General features: G+C 40.2%; 1 protein-coding gene across 1 annotated transcript; it reads left to right on the top strand.

Annotated features, from left to right (window-relative positions):
* Window positions 1-2,231: 2,231 nt before the first annotated feature.
* Window positions 2,232-19,399, top strand: RACGAP1 (Rac GTPase activating protein 1). The gene is made up of 16 exons (XM_063123154.1): window positions 2,232-2,325; window positions 3,502-3,704; window positions 4,736-4,866; window positions 7,148-7,217; window positions 7,559-7,612; window positions 8,652-8,729; window positions 9,699-9,816; window positions 10,535-10,662; window positions 13,116-13,280; window positions 14,381-14,476; window positions 14,766-14,964; window positions 15,932-16,037; window positions 16,231-16,363; window positions 16,472-16,607; window positions 17,508-17,616; window positions 18,521-19,399. The coding sequence occupies exons 1-16, from the start codon at window positions 2,241-2,243 to the stop codon at window positions 18,594-18,596; spliced, it is 1,887 nt and encodes a 628-aa protein (XP_062979224.1). The 5' UTR covers window positions 2,232-2,240; the 3' UTR covers window positions 18,597-19,399.
* Window positions 19,400-19,938: the final 539 nt, after the last annotated feature.

Raw genomic sequence — 19,938 nt, 5'->3', positions numbered from 1 at the left:
AAGCTCTGATTGTTCACTCACACCACGGCTGGCTACAATTGTGTGCCTGGGGATTGAATGAAAGCAGCTCCTAAGATTCAAGTCTTTCACTAGACGTCCTTCAAACTATCTTGGTCTCATGTCAAACGTCAATTAAAAAAATATATGAGATGATGTGGAATGTTTTCCAGAGATGGTGTGGGCCAGCTTTCCCTACCCTTGCACCATCCAGGTGTGTTGGTCTACAATTCCCATCACACTCAGCCAGCGGAAAGGATACCAAGTTAGGGAACACTGGTTCATACAGCATCAGGTAACCCCATCTAGGGCTCAGTTTATTGACATTCTCACCTTTTTGCAGGCCAGCCTAGCCCCCAGTACTCTTAAGAGACAGGATGCATTGGGACAGTTTTGAACATCCATGCCATTGCATGTTAAGTATTTCCTGCAAGGTGCCTATCTCATCTCCTGTTGTTCATAGCTTTCGTTCTTGGGAGTTACCCTTGGTCCTTAAGGATCTAGCAGGGTCTCTGTTTGAGCCTGTCAATTCCACACACCCTGCCCCCTGCTCCCTTGGAACTTCAGCCAGGAGGATGGGACAGCCTGGAGACCTGTTGATGTGTGAGAAGCTGGATTCATTTTTCTCTGACTGGGTGGTACTTCAACCTGACCCAATTTTAATCCCTGATTTCTACCCCCAATCTCTCACACCCTGGGAAGAAAAAATGGCATAAAATTGATGTGTGTTGAATATTACAATTTTACCCCAGACACCCTCAGAAAATTAGATGCCTTCTATGGGTCTGTTCAGACAACAAACCAAGCCATGGTTAGGCCACTAACCCTCTTGCAGAAAAAGGTTGGTGAGCGTGTTTAAACTGTGGTTATGTAGCCACCCCATGGTTTACATCACACTAAGCCAGAGCTTTCCAAACTTTTCATGTTGGTGAAATACTTTTTAGACATGCATCATTTCGCAACCCAGTAATTCAGTTTTACTAGCAAACCAAAGGTTAAACTAACCCCTTATAAGAGGGATATGTAAGACACATACATAAATTGTAATAACAAAATGTATGGGGACACAACATATCTCATGAAAACCTTTCATTTATGTTTTTTAAAATATATGATTTGCAAGATAATAACATACATTTCTAAGACTTTTTACATTGAACCAATTTTGTCGAGCTGCGATCGAGCGGCGGTTGAGACAGTGTACTATAAAAAAAACTGGACCCATGGAATTTCTCGAATGCATCACTTCAGGTGCAGCCGCGTCACCGGAAGTGACGAGAATCAGCTGTTTCGACCCGATTATGCATACTGTGCATGCACAGTACCTGTATGATCCCTCAACGGTGGTGTGCATACATGGATACGACGGAAGGGGGATATACTAATCGGCACCTTTGCTGCATAAAAATGCATGCAAGTTGGTATTGCTTATTTCACATAGACTCAGAGGTTTCTCGTTACGTTCGTGTGACACACCTACACACTGCAGCTGACACACTAACATGTCGCGACACACCATTTGGAAAGCTCTGCACTAAGCCATAATATCTATCTCAAAATGCTTAACCACTGTGGCTTAACGTATCATCTCAACAGGGTCTATTTGTTATATACAAGGAGGGTGGCCAGGTGAGAAAAGTTTCAAGGGCTATTAACAGCAAGTGTGATGGGGAATTATTATTTTGGCATTTACATCTCATACTGTTCTCCACCTCCTAGCATCACAACACATTTGGTCCTTGGTCCAACAGCATTTGCTACTCTTCATACCAATGCTCTTCTAGAGAATATCTGTAGGGAAGTTTGCCTCTGCTAAGGCATCTTTTGCAACAGATTTTATAAGGAATACTTCAGCCCACCAGACCAGGAATACTACGATTGGAGATTCCTTACCTGTCTTTTCCACTCCCCTGTTGACTGAAAAAGGAAAGTTGGATGTAACGTATTCTTCTGGTCAGAGGAGTAGAGCAGGCAAGCCCACCCATGCGGAGTATGACCATACAGTTGTGGGAGACTTATGGTGCAAATCGCATTTGTGCAGTACCCCCACAGCCTTATTCAGGTTTTATATACGGAATGTGTAGATGGATACAGTGGCTGTGGTATTCAGCTATCTGTTTACCTGCAAACGGCAGCAACTGCAATGTGGTGTTTATTCTTGAGTTTTAAACTTAATCTTGCTGGCAGGAATTGCTGTGTCTAATAGACTAATCTCTGAATTATTTCATTTTCTTAGCACACCAATGGAGACAACAGTGCTGAATGTACGAAATCTATTTGATCAATTCGTGTGCCAAACAGAAATTCTAAATGAAGGCAATGAATACAGTAAGTTGTTAGCTTTCGTGGACACTGCAGGTGACTAATGTTAGGGGTAAAAAAAATCTGTATTACATTTGAAGGTTCTCCCTGCTCTGCGATTCAAAGACTTGTGAGGTAAATCCCTTAGATCACCAGTTAACATGTGTTAACTGATTCTGGAAGCTGGATTATTGAGATGCATGCCTTTCCAATCTGCATACCATCAAGCCAGGTTTGTACAATGTGGTTTCTAGGCAACAGTGCAGAGCATGTGGTTAAAACATTAAGGTTCAGTAGTTACTTTATTCTATCTATTGCCTCAGGGACATGATGTTACATTGCCATGTACTCTTGCAGGCCTCAAGGAGCCCAAGGGAAGTCTGTGCTGTGTCACAGAATAACGACATCGTACATAATGGGGGTGTGGGGGAGGACACTGGCTGGAGGCAAGTTTGTCCAATCTTCTGTAGCTGTAGCTTTGCAGGATGGAACATTTATATTCCCTTTAGGGCAGTGTTAAGAAGCTAAAGGAAATTGGCTTTTTCCTTTCAAATCAATATTTGTATAATTATCTAGCTGAATAGAGTTGCCGGCCCAGACATCTGTAATACTAATCTACATCTACTGAAGCATATTACAGCAGTTACATTTAAATTTTGCTGTTGAACGTCCTTCTGGTGTGCTAATCTGTGACCATAAAATAATCTGCTCCCAAGTTAATTATAGCTGCAGTTCCATTCTCGGGTATGACAATTGTCAGCAAGTTCATATTTTTATTTAAGTTGCTTTAGTCACACGCTTGTCTTCTACAACACTGTCATTGCTCTTTCTTAACATTGTCTCAGACTGCGTAGCCCAGTAGAAATCCTTGATTTGGATAATGGGAGATACTGGCCTGATACATGTTTATAGTTCTCTTGTAACACACACCTATGCATGTTTACTCAAAATGAAATTCCACTGTATTCAGTTGGACTTAATGCCAGTTAAAGTGTATATAGGCTTATAGCTACAGGGTAACTTCTTGAGTCCAGGCTTTCCTTCTGAATTACATTCTCAATAACTGGTTGGCCAACACTTCTGTATTGTTGCTATCTTTCCATCGTGATACATTTCTATTGAAATAATATTTAAGGAGGAAATGCTGACCGTTATTAGGGAGGTGCTCCATTATAAATGAATTACAATGTGCATTCTTTCCAGAATTTATCCAGCTGGCCAAGAACTTTGAAGAGTTCAGGAGAAAGTGGCAGAAAATGGATCATGAGGTGGCCAGGTACAAAGATCTTTTGATGAAAACAGAAACTGAGCGTAGTGCCCTGGATGTGAAGCTGAAACATGCCCGAAACCAAGTGGACGTGGAGATCAAACGGAGACAGCGAGCTGAAGCAGACTGTGAAAAGCTGGTGTGTATAACATTGTTTCAACTTTTCTTAACAAAGCAGAGCAGCAGGCTTAGAATAAGAACATAAGAGCATCTGTGAACTCTCTTCAGCATGATATTGGATTCTACCCTCTGCTGTTTCCAGGATTACATTTCTTCCAGAACTCAGGGGCAACATATTGTATATGACAGCAGAGATGCTTTTGCTGGGAGCAGTATTTTTATCTCAAGATTTTTTTGAAAATCTGATACCTCCCCTGGCTTTAGGTCCCTCCCATTCCTTATACCCAAAAAACACCCAAGAGAAGGAGACACGTGTCACTACAGATTTAAATGACCCTGATACCACAGAAGGAACTCTCTTTAGCCATAAAGGTATAAGTTCCCAGAAATACTTGGATAGTAAGGAAGATCTTATTTATAGCGGTATAAGGGTGTCAAGGTCTCTTGAAAACCAAGAATCACTGCTGGACTTAAGATGATATAGTATAAAACACCCAGAGCACTGAGGAAAGAAGCAGGCTGACAGCTCAAAAAGCTTGATCGATTCCACAGATTCAGGGGCTTTGATATAAATATGGGGAATTGTGGGAGGTCCTGCTTTGCAGAAAGTCAAGCTTAAACTGGGGTTCCTATAACCCCAAGGAGACATTGTGATGTTCACTGCCTCTTTCTGCATCGCTCATTTTTTGGCCACTTTATGAATTTACAAGTTCCTTTTTTTCTTTTCTTTTTTTGCCAGGCTAATAAGGTGGGAACTATTATAATTTGCACATAAAATTGGTAAGATACCAGCAAATTGCTATATGGTTGAAAGAAAACTATTTGGAGTACCTTATCTTTTTACACTGGGTAGCAATTTGATTCAGCACAATCTCTTTGCCGCTGCTTTAAACTAAGCTGATGCTATCACTTGAAAGACAGGTGTGCATCTCTTTATATACATTAATATGCTGGTGATGTAGCAGTGTTCCTCGGAAGGCTATGTTTATTATGGGCTGTCTGTCTCATAAATGTAAAGTAAGACTACTTTTGATGTTTTCAAACTTGCAGGAGCGGCAGATCCAGTTGATCAGAGAGCTTCTCATGTGTGATTCATCAGGCAGTATTCAACTGAGTGAAGAACAGAAATCTGCACTGGCTTTCCTAAACAGGCCTCAAGCTTCCATTGGTGGGAGCAAAAGGTAGATTAGTCAGATATTACCTTGATGTAGGGGTATTTCTTAGGTGGTTTGGCTGCAAAGATGGTAGATGGCCAACTTGGCTTCCTTTCACTGGCTAAGGAACATTTCTCCAGCCTCTTGAAAACTTTGCTCAGGGTCAGAAAGGTAAAGATTCAGCATGTATTCACAGGAGATAGTAATTTTAAGATGTCACTCTTGATGGTCTGAACACCACTTTAGTGTAGCTCTAACAGATTAATAGCATGTAAAATGTAGTCTTCCGTACTCAAAGCTTTTAAAAATTGTGTGACAGTGGTTGCTAGTGTTTCCCTTAAACTTCATGATGACTTGGTAATCTAAAGTCTTAGCATTCACAGTATGCAAAACTATCAGCACTAGTTGCTTAGATGGTAACTTTCTGGATACCAGGTCTCTGAGAATTTTCAGTGTGACTGTAAAAGAAGTATAAAAACAGTGTTCCTTTGACAAGAGCACTTTTTTTGTTTGTAGAATTATTACAGATTATACCTAAAATACTATCCCCGGTAGGAAAAAAAAAAGTTTATCCTCTGATGTAGCAGTGCTAACCTGAATGTCAATAACTCTGCCTCTGCATCAGGAACACACTTAAAGGTGTGAATGCTAGTTCAGAAATATCTTTTTCAGCAAACTGATCTAGTTCTAAGCAGCAGTCATGTATTTTTTTGTCTGGCAAATAGTTATTTGATCTGCATCATGCTTCAGTGCATCTTGGGAAGGATTCTTTTGTAGTATTAAGCATAGATTTCTGCTTCCTGCATCAGTAGTCAATGAAGTTTAGCACTTAGGAATTAGAAGGAGTAGTTGAGGAAGACGCTAATTTAGAACAGCATTTCAATCAGTATTTATGCATTACATACAATATAAAGTTGTGTGTTCACACTGGGAATGCTGTACCGAGTTGCAGCCCAGATAGGCACTTGTATCTAAACAACAATAGAGATTTGCAAAGAGATTGTATTTGGAAAGATACAAAGCCTTAGAAGAGCTTTCTTTAATGATGGAATGATGAAATAATGCAATGTAAATTGAATAGCTCATTATGCCCACCCAAATGATGTTGAAGAAGATTAGGAAGAGTCATGCTGAATGTTGGTACTTATACTAAGTATTTGTGCTGTCCCCCTTTCTGTATCAGTAAAGGAAAATGCATATAATTATGCCTTGTGTGAGAAGGACCCCCATTCTGAAGCAGGGGAACACATGTTGGATCAAAATAATTATTTTTCTGAGATTCAGGTTTTTGAACAACTTGTTCTTTAGGGCAAGAATTGGAATGATGGAAGTTAAAAAGAGGAATGGTGGTGATGGAAAGGTAAAAACATGGGATAAATCTAGGTAAAAGAGGCAAGGGAAACAGCAATATAAATAATTAGAAGCTGTGCTGAAAGTCCAAAACAAAGCACCAGCTTAATTTATGAATCTTCAGTAGAAAATTCCAACACATTATGAAATCTTACTTCTGTGATTATTAGAACCATCATTTTAGCTGCAAGCTGGGATTCTGAGAATTCCAAATTCTGCAACAGGCACAGCAGTTTCCATTATGGGCAGAATACACCTAGCTCTGCAGATGACCAGCTGTGTGCATATGTGCTATACCAAAAGAACCCAAATTTTGCAAACAGAATAGATTGAATCAACTTTTCCCAACTTGGTGGCCTCTAGATGTGTTTTGACTATAGTTCTCACTGTCCCATGCCACTGTGGCCCTGCTGGGTGGAATGATGGGAGTTGTAGTCCAAGTCATCTGGAGGCCAAGTTGGGAAAGGTTGGTTATAGCAATAAGCAGATCTCTCTTTGCCTTACATTTTCCCTCCAGGAGCCAGTTTTAGCAAGAATTAGGTGAATGGAATGAAGAAAGAATATGGCAATTGGAGATACATGTGCTCTTAAACTAAATCTATGGCCCATTGATTTCTATGGGAGTATTAGAAACATGCTTAGCTTTCTCCTGTTGAAACCAGTGGGATTTATAGGTTCTTAAATCTGGCTGTTTACACCCTTGCTTCTTATAAAAATGAAGCCTACATTCCAAGGTCTTCTATGCAGGCATCAAATCCCATGTTTGTATAGCAAAGTTGCACTTGTATAGAATGCATACAGGTCTGTATATGCTGTAGCTTTCTTTCTAGTAGGTTCTGGTTTTGTTCAAAGGCTAAGTAACTGGGTTAGCAATTAGAAAGCCCTGATGAAGGTGAAGTCAGGAATTGTGAACGTTATGTGCATATGTGTGATTTGTAAATATTATTTTTATATATAGACTGTCAACAATAGATGAATCTGGTTCAAATTTATCTGACATCAGTTTTGACAAGACCGATGAATCACTGGTAATGTAACTGATCTGACTTCTACTTCTTTTGCTATCTTAATGATGTTAAAATATAACCCTGTGTAAGGAGACATGTACTAAGAATGTGAATTGTTCTTAATCTGACTGTACTTCAGTATTAAGATTTTGGTCCCAGATCCCATTGTCATGTTGTTATTATTTTTTTTATTATTATTATTTATTTATATAGCACCATCAATGTACATGGTGCTGTACAATTTCATGTACATGGTACATGAAATTCATAGTTTTAGTAATGTAAATGGATGATAAAAGAATTAATAAACATCACATTCAACAGTCTGTGTGATGCTAATCAAATTCTTTTCTCATCTCCAGGATTGGGATTCCACATTGGTAAAGACTGTCAGGTTAAAGAAAAGAGAGAAAAGGGTATGTATTTTCTTTCCCCTTTAGTAGCTTGTATGGTCTTATGTAAAGCGAGGGTTTCACACATGACTGAATTTGTGTCTGTATGCATTTTTCAGTGCACTTCACTTGGGTCATCATGGTATCAAATGGACAGTAGTTGTAAATGGCCAAACCAGCAAATATTTTCCACACTTATGCTTTATGTCTGCTTGACACTGTGGAGGACTAGCAGAGACATAAATAATTTTGTTACTAATGTTGATGGTTTCCTCTGTTGTTGTTTTAAATTATTTTTTGCCTGCTCCTCATAAACTGGCAAAACCAAAGAGGTTCCTTACAGTTCAGGTGTTCCTAACAGTGCAGGAGCTTGTAGCTCCATTTGTTACCAAAAAGGTGGTGGTAATAATAATAATAATAATAATAAATTCAGTTTGTAATAATTGTTTGAATATACTGTATTTTAATATACCAAATGTAATAATTTTATGCCAAACCACCTTGGACATAAATACAATTTATGTTCCTAAAGTAACAAAGTGACTTTCAATCCGTAAAAAGTGCTAATATTGCATTATTTAATTTTTTCTGAAAATTTCCGTTTAAATGGTTTTTTTCCATGGCTTCAATATTTCCGGAAATTTTACATCTCTAGCTCTGAGACTGAACACAGAGTTTCATGACATCTGAGATGGAAGTTATAATTTGCACCTCAGTTTGGCTTACAACTAATAGCACAGCTGAAATTTTGAATCCTGTTTCACCTATACTAAAAGGAGGGGGTGGGGAATCCTGAGTTCAGAGGTACTCCTTTCTCCATCCATTTCTACTTAATTTTCTTCACTGTCATCTGGTTACTAGATGAAACAAACCGGAAAGAACGCTTAAAAAAAAGTTACACTGCGAATTTTTACTAGACTCTTCAAGAGTACCACATCCCCTGTAACTACAAAAATGTGACAGAATTTAGCATCTGAGCATTCGAATAGAATTTACTTTGACTTTTCCCAGGAATGCTGTAATGTTTTGATTTAAACACATATTGCAAACATTTTTTTTACAGCGCTCATCTAGGCAGTATATAGAAGGCCCACCTGGTCCTTTGAAGAAAACGCGTTCCATTGGCTCTACCGTGGACCAAGTATGCAGTTTTGCTAAAATTATACTGGTTTCTTTATGACAGACGTGTCTGGCATTTTACATACCATGTGTCATTAGGTGGGTGGGGTTGGTGTTAGGAACATACACTTCTTTCCATTACTCAGGGCTGATCAACATGTTAACATCTATCAAAAGGGAGGGCATTGTCAATGTAGATGACAGCTTCTTCAAACCCAAGCTGTAAGGTGTAGAAATGCTGTTTGCCCACGATCATATGGAAACTTTTGTCTTGGTGCAGATATGGAAATTTGTTGTATTATGGGGGTGATCAGTACGATTAGCACTTCTGTACCTGTATAGAGCGTGTGGCAGATTTTGTGTCAATCTCTCATGAACCCGCAGTTCAAGCCTTTCATATAAGGCTCTGTTGAAGTGCAAATATCTGATAATGCATTGATCCCTTGGCAACTTACATTGTTATTTATTGTAATGCACCCCATCTTTCCTGAAGAAAAATCAGAGTGCCTTATGTGGAGCACACAGTGGTCCTCCATCTAGACACAACCCATAACAGCTTCACTTAGGCATAATGCAGCATTATGTGCTCCCTGACATTTCAGCTGGTCTATATTTTGTATGCCTATTTTGTGAATGAATTACATGTCCTGGTCTTGGACAATCCTGTAAATAGTAAAAGTTGTGGTTTGGGCTAGTTGCTTGTCAAGGAGTGGATGATATACTGGAGTCATTCATACAGTATTTGCCTATGCATCCTTTCATTTTAATTACCTGGTTGGAAGATAATATGTGAATGCAAAGTGTCCTGCTGCATCCCAGTGGCTATCTTCTGAGGTTCACTTTGAAGCCAGGATTTTGTGCTGCACAGTACTCTGAGTAGGAACTTGAGGCTGCACAAAGTCAAAATGGATTGCAGGTTTCATATGCTCAGGAAGAGGATGCCTCTTAACTTCATCTTGCAACTGTTAATCTCTTCAATGCCTCATTTCAGGGAAACGAATCAATAGTTGCAAAAACAACCCTCATGGTACCTAATGATGGAGGCCCAATTGAAGCAATCTCCACCATTGAGACTATACCTTGCTATGTCGGGAGCCGTAGAAAGGCAGGTCAGTGTGTGCTTTTAGATTATTACTTATACTTCAAATTTAAAATGCTGTGACTTCCTTATAACCACAGCCTTTAAGCCATGTTTGTCTGTAGCTGTACAGATGCTGATACAAATGACAGATAATTTCTGTAATTTGGCACTTCAGAGGAGGTTCTTGGCTATTGAAGTTCAACAGAAAATGGCAACATGCATCTAAATTATGTTTGAAATCAGTTATGAATTAACTAGGAGTGTACTTTCTTTTGATTCTCCTGTGCCACATAGTTTTATTCATTTTCAATCTCTTGCTCTCTTTTATTTTATAATGGAAAGAAGGGAAAAACACACTCCTGAACTATTTTATCTGTTCTGCTTAAATCCATCCCACACATCTGTTTCTATTTCTACTTTAATAAGGATTAGGGAGGTGCACTGAAAGCTGACTGCCAAATATCCCTCCCTCCGAAACCTGAGCTTCTGGGCTGGAAAAAGGATCTAAAAGTAACCTTTTGATTTTTTTAAAGTCAACTCTTCATTATTTTAATACTAAAAATAGGAAAGGAGAGACAAAATTGGATTTCCTGAAACTCCTTTCAAGCAGAATTAGCCTGGCATTGCAAATAGGAGTTGTAGCTTATCTAAGAAATGGTATATTTGCTGGTTTAAATTGGGGGTACCCAGTGTCAGTTTGAATCCTATATCAAATCTGCAAAATGACTGTCTTGTCTCTACCCAAGCCATTCTACAGCCTTGGAACAGTGACTCAAGCTTGGGAAGCAGGAAGCTAGAAAACAGATCTGAAACAGATGGATTAAGCACTCCTGGAAGCACTGGAATGAGACTACATGAATTTGTATCAAAAACGGTGAGTGAGCAGGCAGCGATCAGCCTATCTGAATTCCTTTTTGTTTTGGGCAGGCTTTTTAGAACAAGCCTGGTTACCAGTTTCGGGGCCAATTTTAATTGCTAGTAAAGTCCTAAACATTTTGGGGCCAGGATATCTGGGGGAAAAATGCCTCCTCCTGATACCTCTTCCTCTGCCCCTGAAGTTCTTGAGAACTTCAGTTGAGGCTGTTCTCAGTATCATCATCCCTTGAGTCAAGACAAATGGAGCAGAACAAGACACTTTGGCTTAGTTCAGACAACACATTAGTCAATGGTAGTTTTAGAACTCCACGATGGAGGTTTTTTTTTTTAAAAAAAAAACATTCCACGCTGTGCAGAGGAGAGTTCCTGCACAACTGTTGTGTTGTGTGGCAGGCTCCGTGGGGTTTTCTGATGCGTGGAGTTGACTTTTCCCAATAGCTACAGATTTCTTTGTCATGAGTAGTGAAGGAGGGACATTGACTTTTACTCAACTTCACAGTAGCCCACAGTCACACAACGGTGGAGTTAGAATATGTGTGGTGAGTACCTCCTAAAAACTCACCTGTTGAGTGGAGTTTTCACACTGCATTGACTAACGTGTTGTCTTAACTGAGCCTTTATGTGGTATGTACCCGCCTTTGCTCAGTGCAAATACGTTTAATCACTTGTTGCTTTAATTTTGGTTAAGATACCAAATGTGCAGTGAAACCATGGCATAGCTTATTAAACCCAGCCTGGGACAGCATGTTTAGGGAGACATCTGCAAGTTTTCTTTTTTTAATTTTTATAGACAATATAATAAACATAACATAAAAGGAAACATTGTTCCCTGATACTGTTTCATTGTACTGTATTCTTCTACTTAGCACAAGTTGACCCTGTTTAGACGGCATGCTAAGTCATGGTGGACAGGCATTTTGAGCTAAACATTATGGCTTACCATGTCATGTGAAACATGACTTGTCATGTCGTGTGAACCATTCCTAACCATAGTGGCTACATAACCACGGTTTAAACAGACTCACTAACCATTTGCCTCAAAAGGGTTAGTGGCCTAACCATGGCTTAGCGTGTTGTCTGAACAGGCCTGTTGTCACCCTACAGATTGCTGTGATTCCACCCCACAATCTATTTTATCAAATCTAAAAGGTTTCGGTAGATGCTTAACCATAATTTGTAAACTCGCTTCAGATCTTAGTTTGCAGCCAATTCTTAACCATAGTTCATTTTTTTAAAAAAAATATCCCTCCTGTCATCATAAAACGATTCCAGGGTAGTTCACAATACATAGTGGGGCTTTTCACACAACATGCTAACCCACATTCAGTGGTTGGGTGTGGGTTGTTTTGAACCGTGGGTTGTTTGTTGAACTGTGGGTTAGCGTGTTGTCTGACCGCAACATGTTTTCTGTATTCTGCATTCATGTTGTCTGAATGCAGCCAGAGTGGCTTATTAACCATGTGTGACTTAATAACCACAGTGAACAACCCAACAACAAACCATGGGTTCTCAAGATGGCTTGCTTGGGAAAATAATTCACACTGCATGGTTAACAAGCTACCCTAGCTGCATTCAGACAACACACTAACCCACGGTTCAAAACAACCCACACTCACTGGTTGAGTGAACAGCTCCAATGTATCATTATAATACAAATGCCTAGTAACCAGTCAGTATCAAAACTATACACCACCCGCCAGCTATCTTGCTGAAATACATGGGCCCATTAAATTGAAAGGTCTTCTGACCAAAGGTCAATTTCACCTGGTGCCAAAAGTTGAGCAATCTTGGTGCCAGTCTAACCTCCAGGGGGGAAGAGTATTTCACAGCTGGGTTGCCACCAAGAAGGCACTATTACGAGTTTCAGAAGTCCAGAATTTATAAGGTGATGGTATAACCAAAAGGGCCTCCCCTGTACATTTCAATTCCTGGGTAGGATGATAGCTGGAGAGGTGTTCCTAAGCTTTTTAGGGTTTGACATGTCAAACACAGCACCTTCAAACAAGGTTAAGAAAAAGAAATCCTATTTATATTCTTCATAGGCCTAAGTGCAACTGCCCACAGGATCTGCACTTGCAATGAGACAACTGTGTGGTACAAAGTGGTGTAGCTGCTATTGTGCCATAAACCACTGCCCAGAGATGTTCCTGTGGCAAGCTCACAGAGTAGGACATTGGTTAATCCCATTCTGTTCATGAAGGCTGACTGGCTGCTGCTGCTGTGGTGGTGTATGTTTGCTGTTCTTATCTAGGATTTTAATGTTTTAAAATGGAGCTTGGTGGTTAGCTGATGGGGGTTGGACTCGATGGCCTTATAGGCCCCTTCCAACTCTACTATTCTATGATTCTATGATGGTATAAAAATCTTACCTACTTTTTTTCTGGACTAAATGTATTTCGGTGCTTATTCCAGATCAGGCCAGATCTTTATGCACACGTACTCTCTCCCCAGGTTATTAAACCAGAGTCATGTGTTCCATGTGGCAAACGAATAAAGTTTGGGAAGATGTCCCTGAAGTGCAGAGACTGTCGGGTTGTGACACATCCAGAATGTCGAGACCGTTGCCCCCTGCCCTGCATCCCTACCTTAGCAGGAACCCCTGTCAGAATTGGAGAGGTATGCTTCTGTATATGAGATACCTTGAATGGTCTGCAGTTGCTTAATTTTCTTCTTCGTGGTCTCTGTGCATCACACAACATATGGGCTCTGCGCAGGCGCAGAGCCCATATGTTGTGTGAATGCACAGATGACCACTCGAAGAACTACGGTTACAGGTAAGCAACCTGCATTTCTCTGAAGAACGGGGAATGAGGACTCAGTGGGTGAAATGTAATGTGTAGCACAGCTGTAAAATACCTTTGAGGTACCTTTTGCCAAAAGCTGCGGCAACATTCCAAGAAGAAACTCTTCTGCTCTAAGAGGCTGCTGTTGAAGTGACACGTCTGTAAACTGAATCTTTCCATAACAAAAAGCTAAATCTTACCCTATAGTTTTAACGTGTCCTCTAGGCAGTGATCTAAAGAAAAGCCTTTGCATTATGCTTCTTATTAGTATCCTTGGGGTATATACAAATAGATGGCTTTCTTGCTGGCTATCCCTAAGGCATGTTTGTACTGGGCCAGATGTAAAGTGAAAGGTGAGCAGAAGGTAACAGTGCTTGACGTTTTGCTGGGGGAACCATCAGGTAACAATTGCTCAATTGGATCTTACCAGTTGTTATGCATACCTAGAGTTTTTCAGAAAGATCTGGGGATATTATCTTCAAATTATACAGTTTTAAGCAGTGAGGGAAGGAGGAGAATTTGATTTCTCCCCGCTAGAAAGGATGTAGCCTTTCTTGTTACTCTTGCAGTGTAAACGTACACATCCTTTTACACTGGCCAGAAAGCATGTGAAGTTTCTTCAAGCATTCCTAGTGCCTCCTATATTAATATTTTACCTTTTTCTTCATATTTCGCTATGGTCCATAACAATAGAGTCTGACAATCTGACCTTTAGAATGTGGCATTTGGCTACAAAATTCAATTAAAAGTGATTTTTTTCCTCCCTCTGTTTTCCTCGAGTGCAAGTTATGTGGTGTCTTTCATTGTTGACTCTGTGGATAGTTTATTGTCAAGCTGCACTAAAAGACCTGAAATCTTTGTCTTTCAGAGTCTTCTGTGGGACTTGTGTGAAATTAGATATAGATGGAAAATCATTGTGTGTGTGTTTTTCAGGGAGCCCTCATGGATTTTGTTTCTCTGACTCCTCCAATGATCCCCTCCATTGTAGTTCACTGTGTGAATGAGATTGAGCAGCGAGGGCTGCATGAGGTAAGAGTGAACTTGAAAGGTGTGGGCCTTGCCTATGGGATTGTTTAGAATTAAGACGATAGATAGATAGATAGATAGATAGATAGATAGATAGAATTATATAATGGCTCCCCTTGGGTCTTCATTTGAGAGAGTTCGCAGACACCAAATACACAGTCTCTATCAAAAGGTGCCTGTGCAATAATTAATGGGTATAATCCTGAGCATTAGGAAGTGAGTTTCATTGATGCCAGGAAGATTTCTAAGTGAACATCCTGGAGCTCATGCTTAAAGATAGTTCTTTCAACAGACAGGCCTCTACCGAATTTCTGGCTGTGACCGCACAGTGAAAGACTTGAAGGAGAAGTTCCTTCGAGGGAAAACTGTGCCCCTGCTTAGCAAGGTGGACGATATCCATGCTGTATGTGGCCTCCTTAAAGACTTCTTCCGCAACCTTAAGGAGCCCCTTCTCACTTTCCGTCTGAACAAGACGTTTATGGAGGCAGCAGGTAAGAATTATTTCAGGACTGTCACCAGTGACTAGGATATGTTGAGTATAAACCATTGCTTTTTGCCAAGCTTATAAAACACTGGCTCTTAGTCTTTCATCACAGGTAGGGCATGGAAAATAACTAATGATTTGATCCTCTGCGGTTGTGTTAAAGGCAGACAAAATATTGGCTCTATCCTGAAACTGATGTCTGGATAATAGAATTGGAATTGGGTTCTTATGGTTGAGTGACATATACAAAGGAGTACCTTGGCATATAGAATACCATTCTGGAATAGATTACAATGTTTCCCCAAAACAGCAACTGCTGTGACTTGCTACTCTGACGCCTTACCCAGCTGACATAAAGAAATTTACCTCCTATATCCTCTTTATATTTTCTCTCTTGTTCTTATCTTCCTACTTGTCTGACTGAAAATCAAGTTTTGTGTTTTCAATAATGCAGTAAAGGCCAAGACTCTAACAGTTAAGGACATAATTGCATTATTAGAAGCCTCTCTTCTTCCCTATAGTTTTGTATCATCAAAGGGACGATACCTATTTTTCGACGAATCCCCTCCCTTGTTTTAGTGTTTGATTCTGCTCTTGTTTATTATTATAGATAATGAAAAACCTTAATACATTACTGATAGAGGAGGAAAAAGATTACATGGCTAGGAGCACACTATTCCTAACATTTTAACATTTTACAATCCTCAATTGTATTTCTGTTAAGGAAATCCTAAAGAAGTTGCCTATTTAAATTAACTTTCCCCTTCCTTATATTGAGTCTGGAGGTTCTACTGACCTGATGTCCTACAATCTTGGGTAACAGTAACTCATATTCTAAGCTTGAGAGTAGAGCTCTGTGCCCAACAGATGTATACTAGTAACACAGCACAAGCCCTGCCCTCTCTCTTTATGAGAAACCTATTGATGTGTTAAAAGCAATAATAGAAACACAGTTTTTGTGTTTTTGTTTAAAGAAATCGTGGATGAAGACAATAGTGTGGCAGCCATGTATCAAACTGTTGGGGAGCTCCCCCAGGCTAACAGGGATACCCTGGCTTTCCTCATGATACACCTCCAGAGGTAGGTTCAGTTGGATTGTATGTTCTCAAAGAGAAAATAGAGGTGGAATGCTATAATTGGTGTGTGTGTGTGTGTCTGGGGGAAGTGTTGGGAGAAATAAATACAACCCTGAATAGTTCATAAGCCAAAAATGGCAGGCTTTACGTTTTGGAGTATTTCTCCTTGCTCAGATTTCTCTGTGTCTTGTGTACAGAGTGGCTCAGAGTCCAGATACCAAAATGGATGTTTCCAACCTGACCAAAGTCTTTGGGCCTACAATTGTTGGTCATGCTGTGCCGGATCCTGATCCAATGACACTACTCCAAGACACAAAAAGGCAACCCAAGGTAGGTCAGCAGTGTGAATAAGTTAAGGCTATTTGTTTTTGTGTTGCTCTGCATTGACCTGAACCATTCTGAAGGAAGAGTTAGTCACATACCAGTGTGATTCTATAGGTTGTGGAGCGGCTGATCTGCTTGCCTCTGGAATACTGGAGTCAATTCATGATGGTGGAGCAGGAAAACACTGAGCCAGCACATATCATCGAAAACTCAAATGCCTACTCCACACCTTGCACACCAGATGTGAAAGGTATTTATGGCCTATTGTATTGCTAGCTGTGATCCTACAAGAATGCGAACTGAAACTCGGCCCTGTCATCAAATAGCCTTGCTTCTTCACACCAGTTTCTTACTGCTAGCAGCCGGTTCTAATCGCAGTTCAGGCTGCTGCATTTTAGCACATGCCACCTCTCATCCACTTCATTTCTGCTTAAGCAGCTCCTTTTCTTCACTTCTTTCCTAGTCATCTGTTTGGTGCTAAAAGTTGAGATTGCTCAATCTAAATCCTTATTCTAGGAGCAAAAGAGCTACAGAATGTGACTAGATAGGCCATAGAAAATGGAAAGTCTATGTCAAAGTCTTCCTCCTCCTCCTATCCTGTCCTGTAACATGGACTAATAAAAAAGCAAAGGAGCATCATGTTTTGTCTTTCCCTGCCTAGTAGCAACCAACAAGGTGGAGCAGACCCTGATGCCTTCACACTGTGTTTCCATTACAACACATTCAGGGGAGAGGAGAAGGATTTGATAGGAGTTTTCATTTCCATTGCCGACTCTATATATTCTCCACGTCCAGCTCTTCCTACATTCTATTAAGAGAATGTTTCCTTGTTGCAAGATTTGAAACTCTGGCAGAAAATGGGCATGGCACATCTGGAGCACATTAGCAGTTCTGAATAGTTCGGTGTGTGCCTGCTCAAGCCTCATTCTTTTTAACCAATCAGAGGCTCACTGCCATCTAAATGAACTTGGCAAATGGAACTAGAGTGCCACTTCGTGGCATTCTATATCCATTTAATAGATGAGGTTAAGTAAAGCATTATCTGTTCCTTGAGACTATTCATAATTATGCCTTTAACGTTGGAAGTGCTTGCTGTCATGAGTTAAGAATGGGAACTGCAATGTGATGCCGGTGTTGTCTTGTTGCCTAGTGAGCATGTTGGGGCCACTCACCACTCCAGAGCAACAACTGGTGAAGACTCCTTCAAGCAGCTCGCTGTCCCAGAAGGTCAGGTCTACATTCAGCAAAACGACTCCAAAGTAAGTTGGGCAGTTGTTTCCTTGGTCTAATGAGCAAACAGTTTTCCTCCACCTATGCTAGAGTCCTGGAGCCTTTGGCGGAGTCATTGTAGCTGAGCGATAAGGGAACAAGCATGATTTCTGAGGGATTTTGTGACTTGTTTCCAACTGTATGATGATGTGGGGGAGGAGATGCTTTGAAGTGTGACGAGACAAGCTGGGATAGAGTAGAACAAAGTGGATAATTGACCCATGTCAGAGAGTAAGTGTTCCAAAGGAGAAGTACAGTGATACTGGGTGGTTCCGAAAGAACTACTGTTTGCATTCAGCAGTGATGGCTGCAGTGCTTCATATGGGACATGTAAAGTTGTCTGGTGTCAGCTTTCTCATTAAACATAGGTTCCTTATGGGGCAGCTGTGGTATTTATGCTGGGTACCACAGCAGCTCTTACGTGCATCTGCCTCTAGACAGTTTTGCAATAGCTAAGAAAGAGTGATGCATTATGGTTGCTAGGCAACTACAATCCTATATATTCAAGCTTCGTCCATGTGGCCAGCATGCGTGTAAATTGGCTACTGTAGACTGCTGAACATCCCAGAGTGTCAGCAGCACTAGTTGGGTAGGGTTGACGGAGGGAAGAAGGGAAGTCAGTATGTGCAAAGAAGATCATATGTGCACTATCCCTCAGTCCTGGGCTGCATCTGTCTTCTGTACTTAACACTGTGGAATCTCTAGTGGACACTTTCAGCCTGAATGGCTGCTCACTAGACAACAAAAGTAAAAATGTGAGGCTGTGATTGGGCAAATACAAACAACAGATATACAAGCCCATCTTCCAAAAGGGAGAATGTCCATCCACCAAGCAAATCCTAGGACATACTCTGTGAAAACTACTTCATGCTGATCCTGTTTCCTTTTCCCTAGATTTGCAAGCAAAAGCAAGTCTGCAACCAGTCTTGGACGGCAGGGCAACTTTTTTGCTTCTCCAATGTTGAAATGAAGCACGGCTTTGTCCTGAACATCTACTTACAATCCAATTCTGAACGGCTACATTAAAATCCAAAGTTGCTCCTTCACGCTTCCTGGCAGCATTGTGTACTAGGATCAGCTGTAGAAGTCTTTTTTTTTTTAAAGTTTAACTGAGACTTTTATTTGAATTTTATTGTCCAATGTAAAGTACCTAGTGCCATATCACATCTATTGTAGGGAAATAACTGGCAGAACCCACTCAGCATGTTAGTAGGGAAACTGCAAGAAGTTGTTTTTGAAAACGTTTTCTGTAGCTGGGAAGTTGCCTCCATCTGTTCAAAATACCCCATTATTGTTTCATTTGTGTGTTGTGGTTAGAAAGGAGAAAATGCATTTTGCACCAGCAGTAATCTTTATTTCAAAGAACAGCCATAATCCTTGGGGAAATGAGTGCTGATCCATTGTATAGGGAAATTATGCATGTTGAAACTACATTTACACGCTTTTGGTTAGTCTGTTTTTAGTGAACCCAATGAACTTTTTTCTTAGAACTTGATCATTTGAAAAATTCTTAGAACTTGGTCATTTGAAAAATTGAAACCCAGTGTTCCATTAGTGCACACGAATTGCTGTACATTTGCAGTTCTCCCTTGTGTACCAGAGAGGCACAGAATAAATCTGATAATTAATTCACTATCTTAACTTTACAGCCACTTTCATCTCCAGTCTTCAGAAACCTAGCAAAGATTATAAACCCTTCTGCAAGATGCATTTTTAATGGGCCTCCTCAGTTGTTAGAAGATGAATGTGCTATTTGTTTATGAGATGCAATGGATAGAACCACGGCCTAGTTCTTCCCAGAAAATTCTATCTTACCAATACCTGTAATATCTGCTCTCCATTTTGTAAAAGTATTTTATCTTGTGGTATGTATGGCCTGTTAAAAAAGTAAATTTTATCTTAATATGACCCATACTCTTTTATGTTGTGTTCAGTAATACATTTCCCATCAATTGTGGCAGTATTCAGGCAACAATTGACATTACTCCCAAAATCTTTACAATGCCATAGTCTATGGCTTCCACTTGCTCTTCTCCTCACTACAGGTGCCAGGTACTTTGCAGATACGCTCCAGATTTCCAAAAACTCCAGAGCTGATGGGGGCAGGGGAGAGAACCATTTGGCCAGTGGTTTCTGTTCTGCTAGCAGACATTTGTGGTTAAATAGAACTATGAGATTAAGAACTTTGTATTTTCCTGTTGATTCATGATGGCTATTGCCCTTGTGCCAGTTAATAGAGGATATCAAAAACACTGAAGTGGTGCGTGCAATTTTTTTTTAACATTCTTTAGATAAATGGAAAGGAGAGACAC

This window comes from Elgaria multicarinata, chromosome 3 (assembly GCF_023053635.1).
Source record: "Elgaria multicarinata webbii isolate HBS135686 ecotype San Diego chromosome 3, rElgMul1.1.pri, whole genome shotgun sequence".
Classification (NCBI taxonomy): domain Eukaryota; kingdom Metazoa; phylum Chordata; class Lepidosauria; order Squamata; family Anguidae; genus Elgaria; species Elgaria multicarinata.
This window is presented reverse-complemented; position numbering and strand designations above follow the sequence as displayed.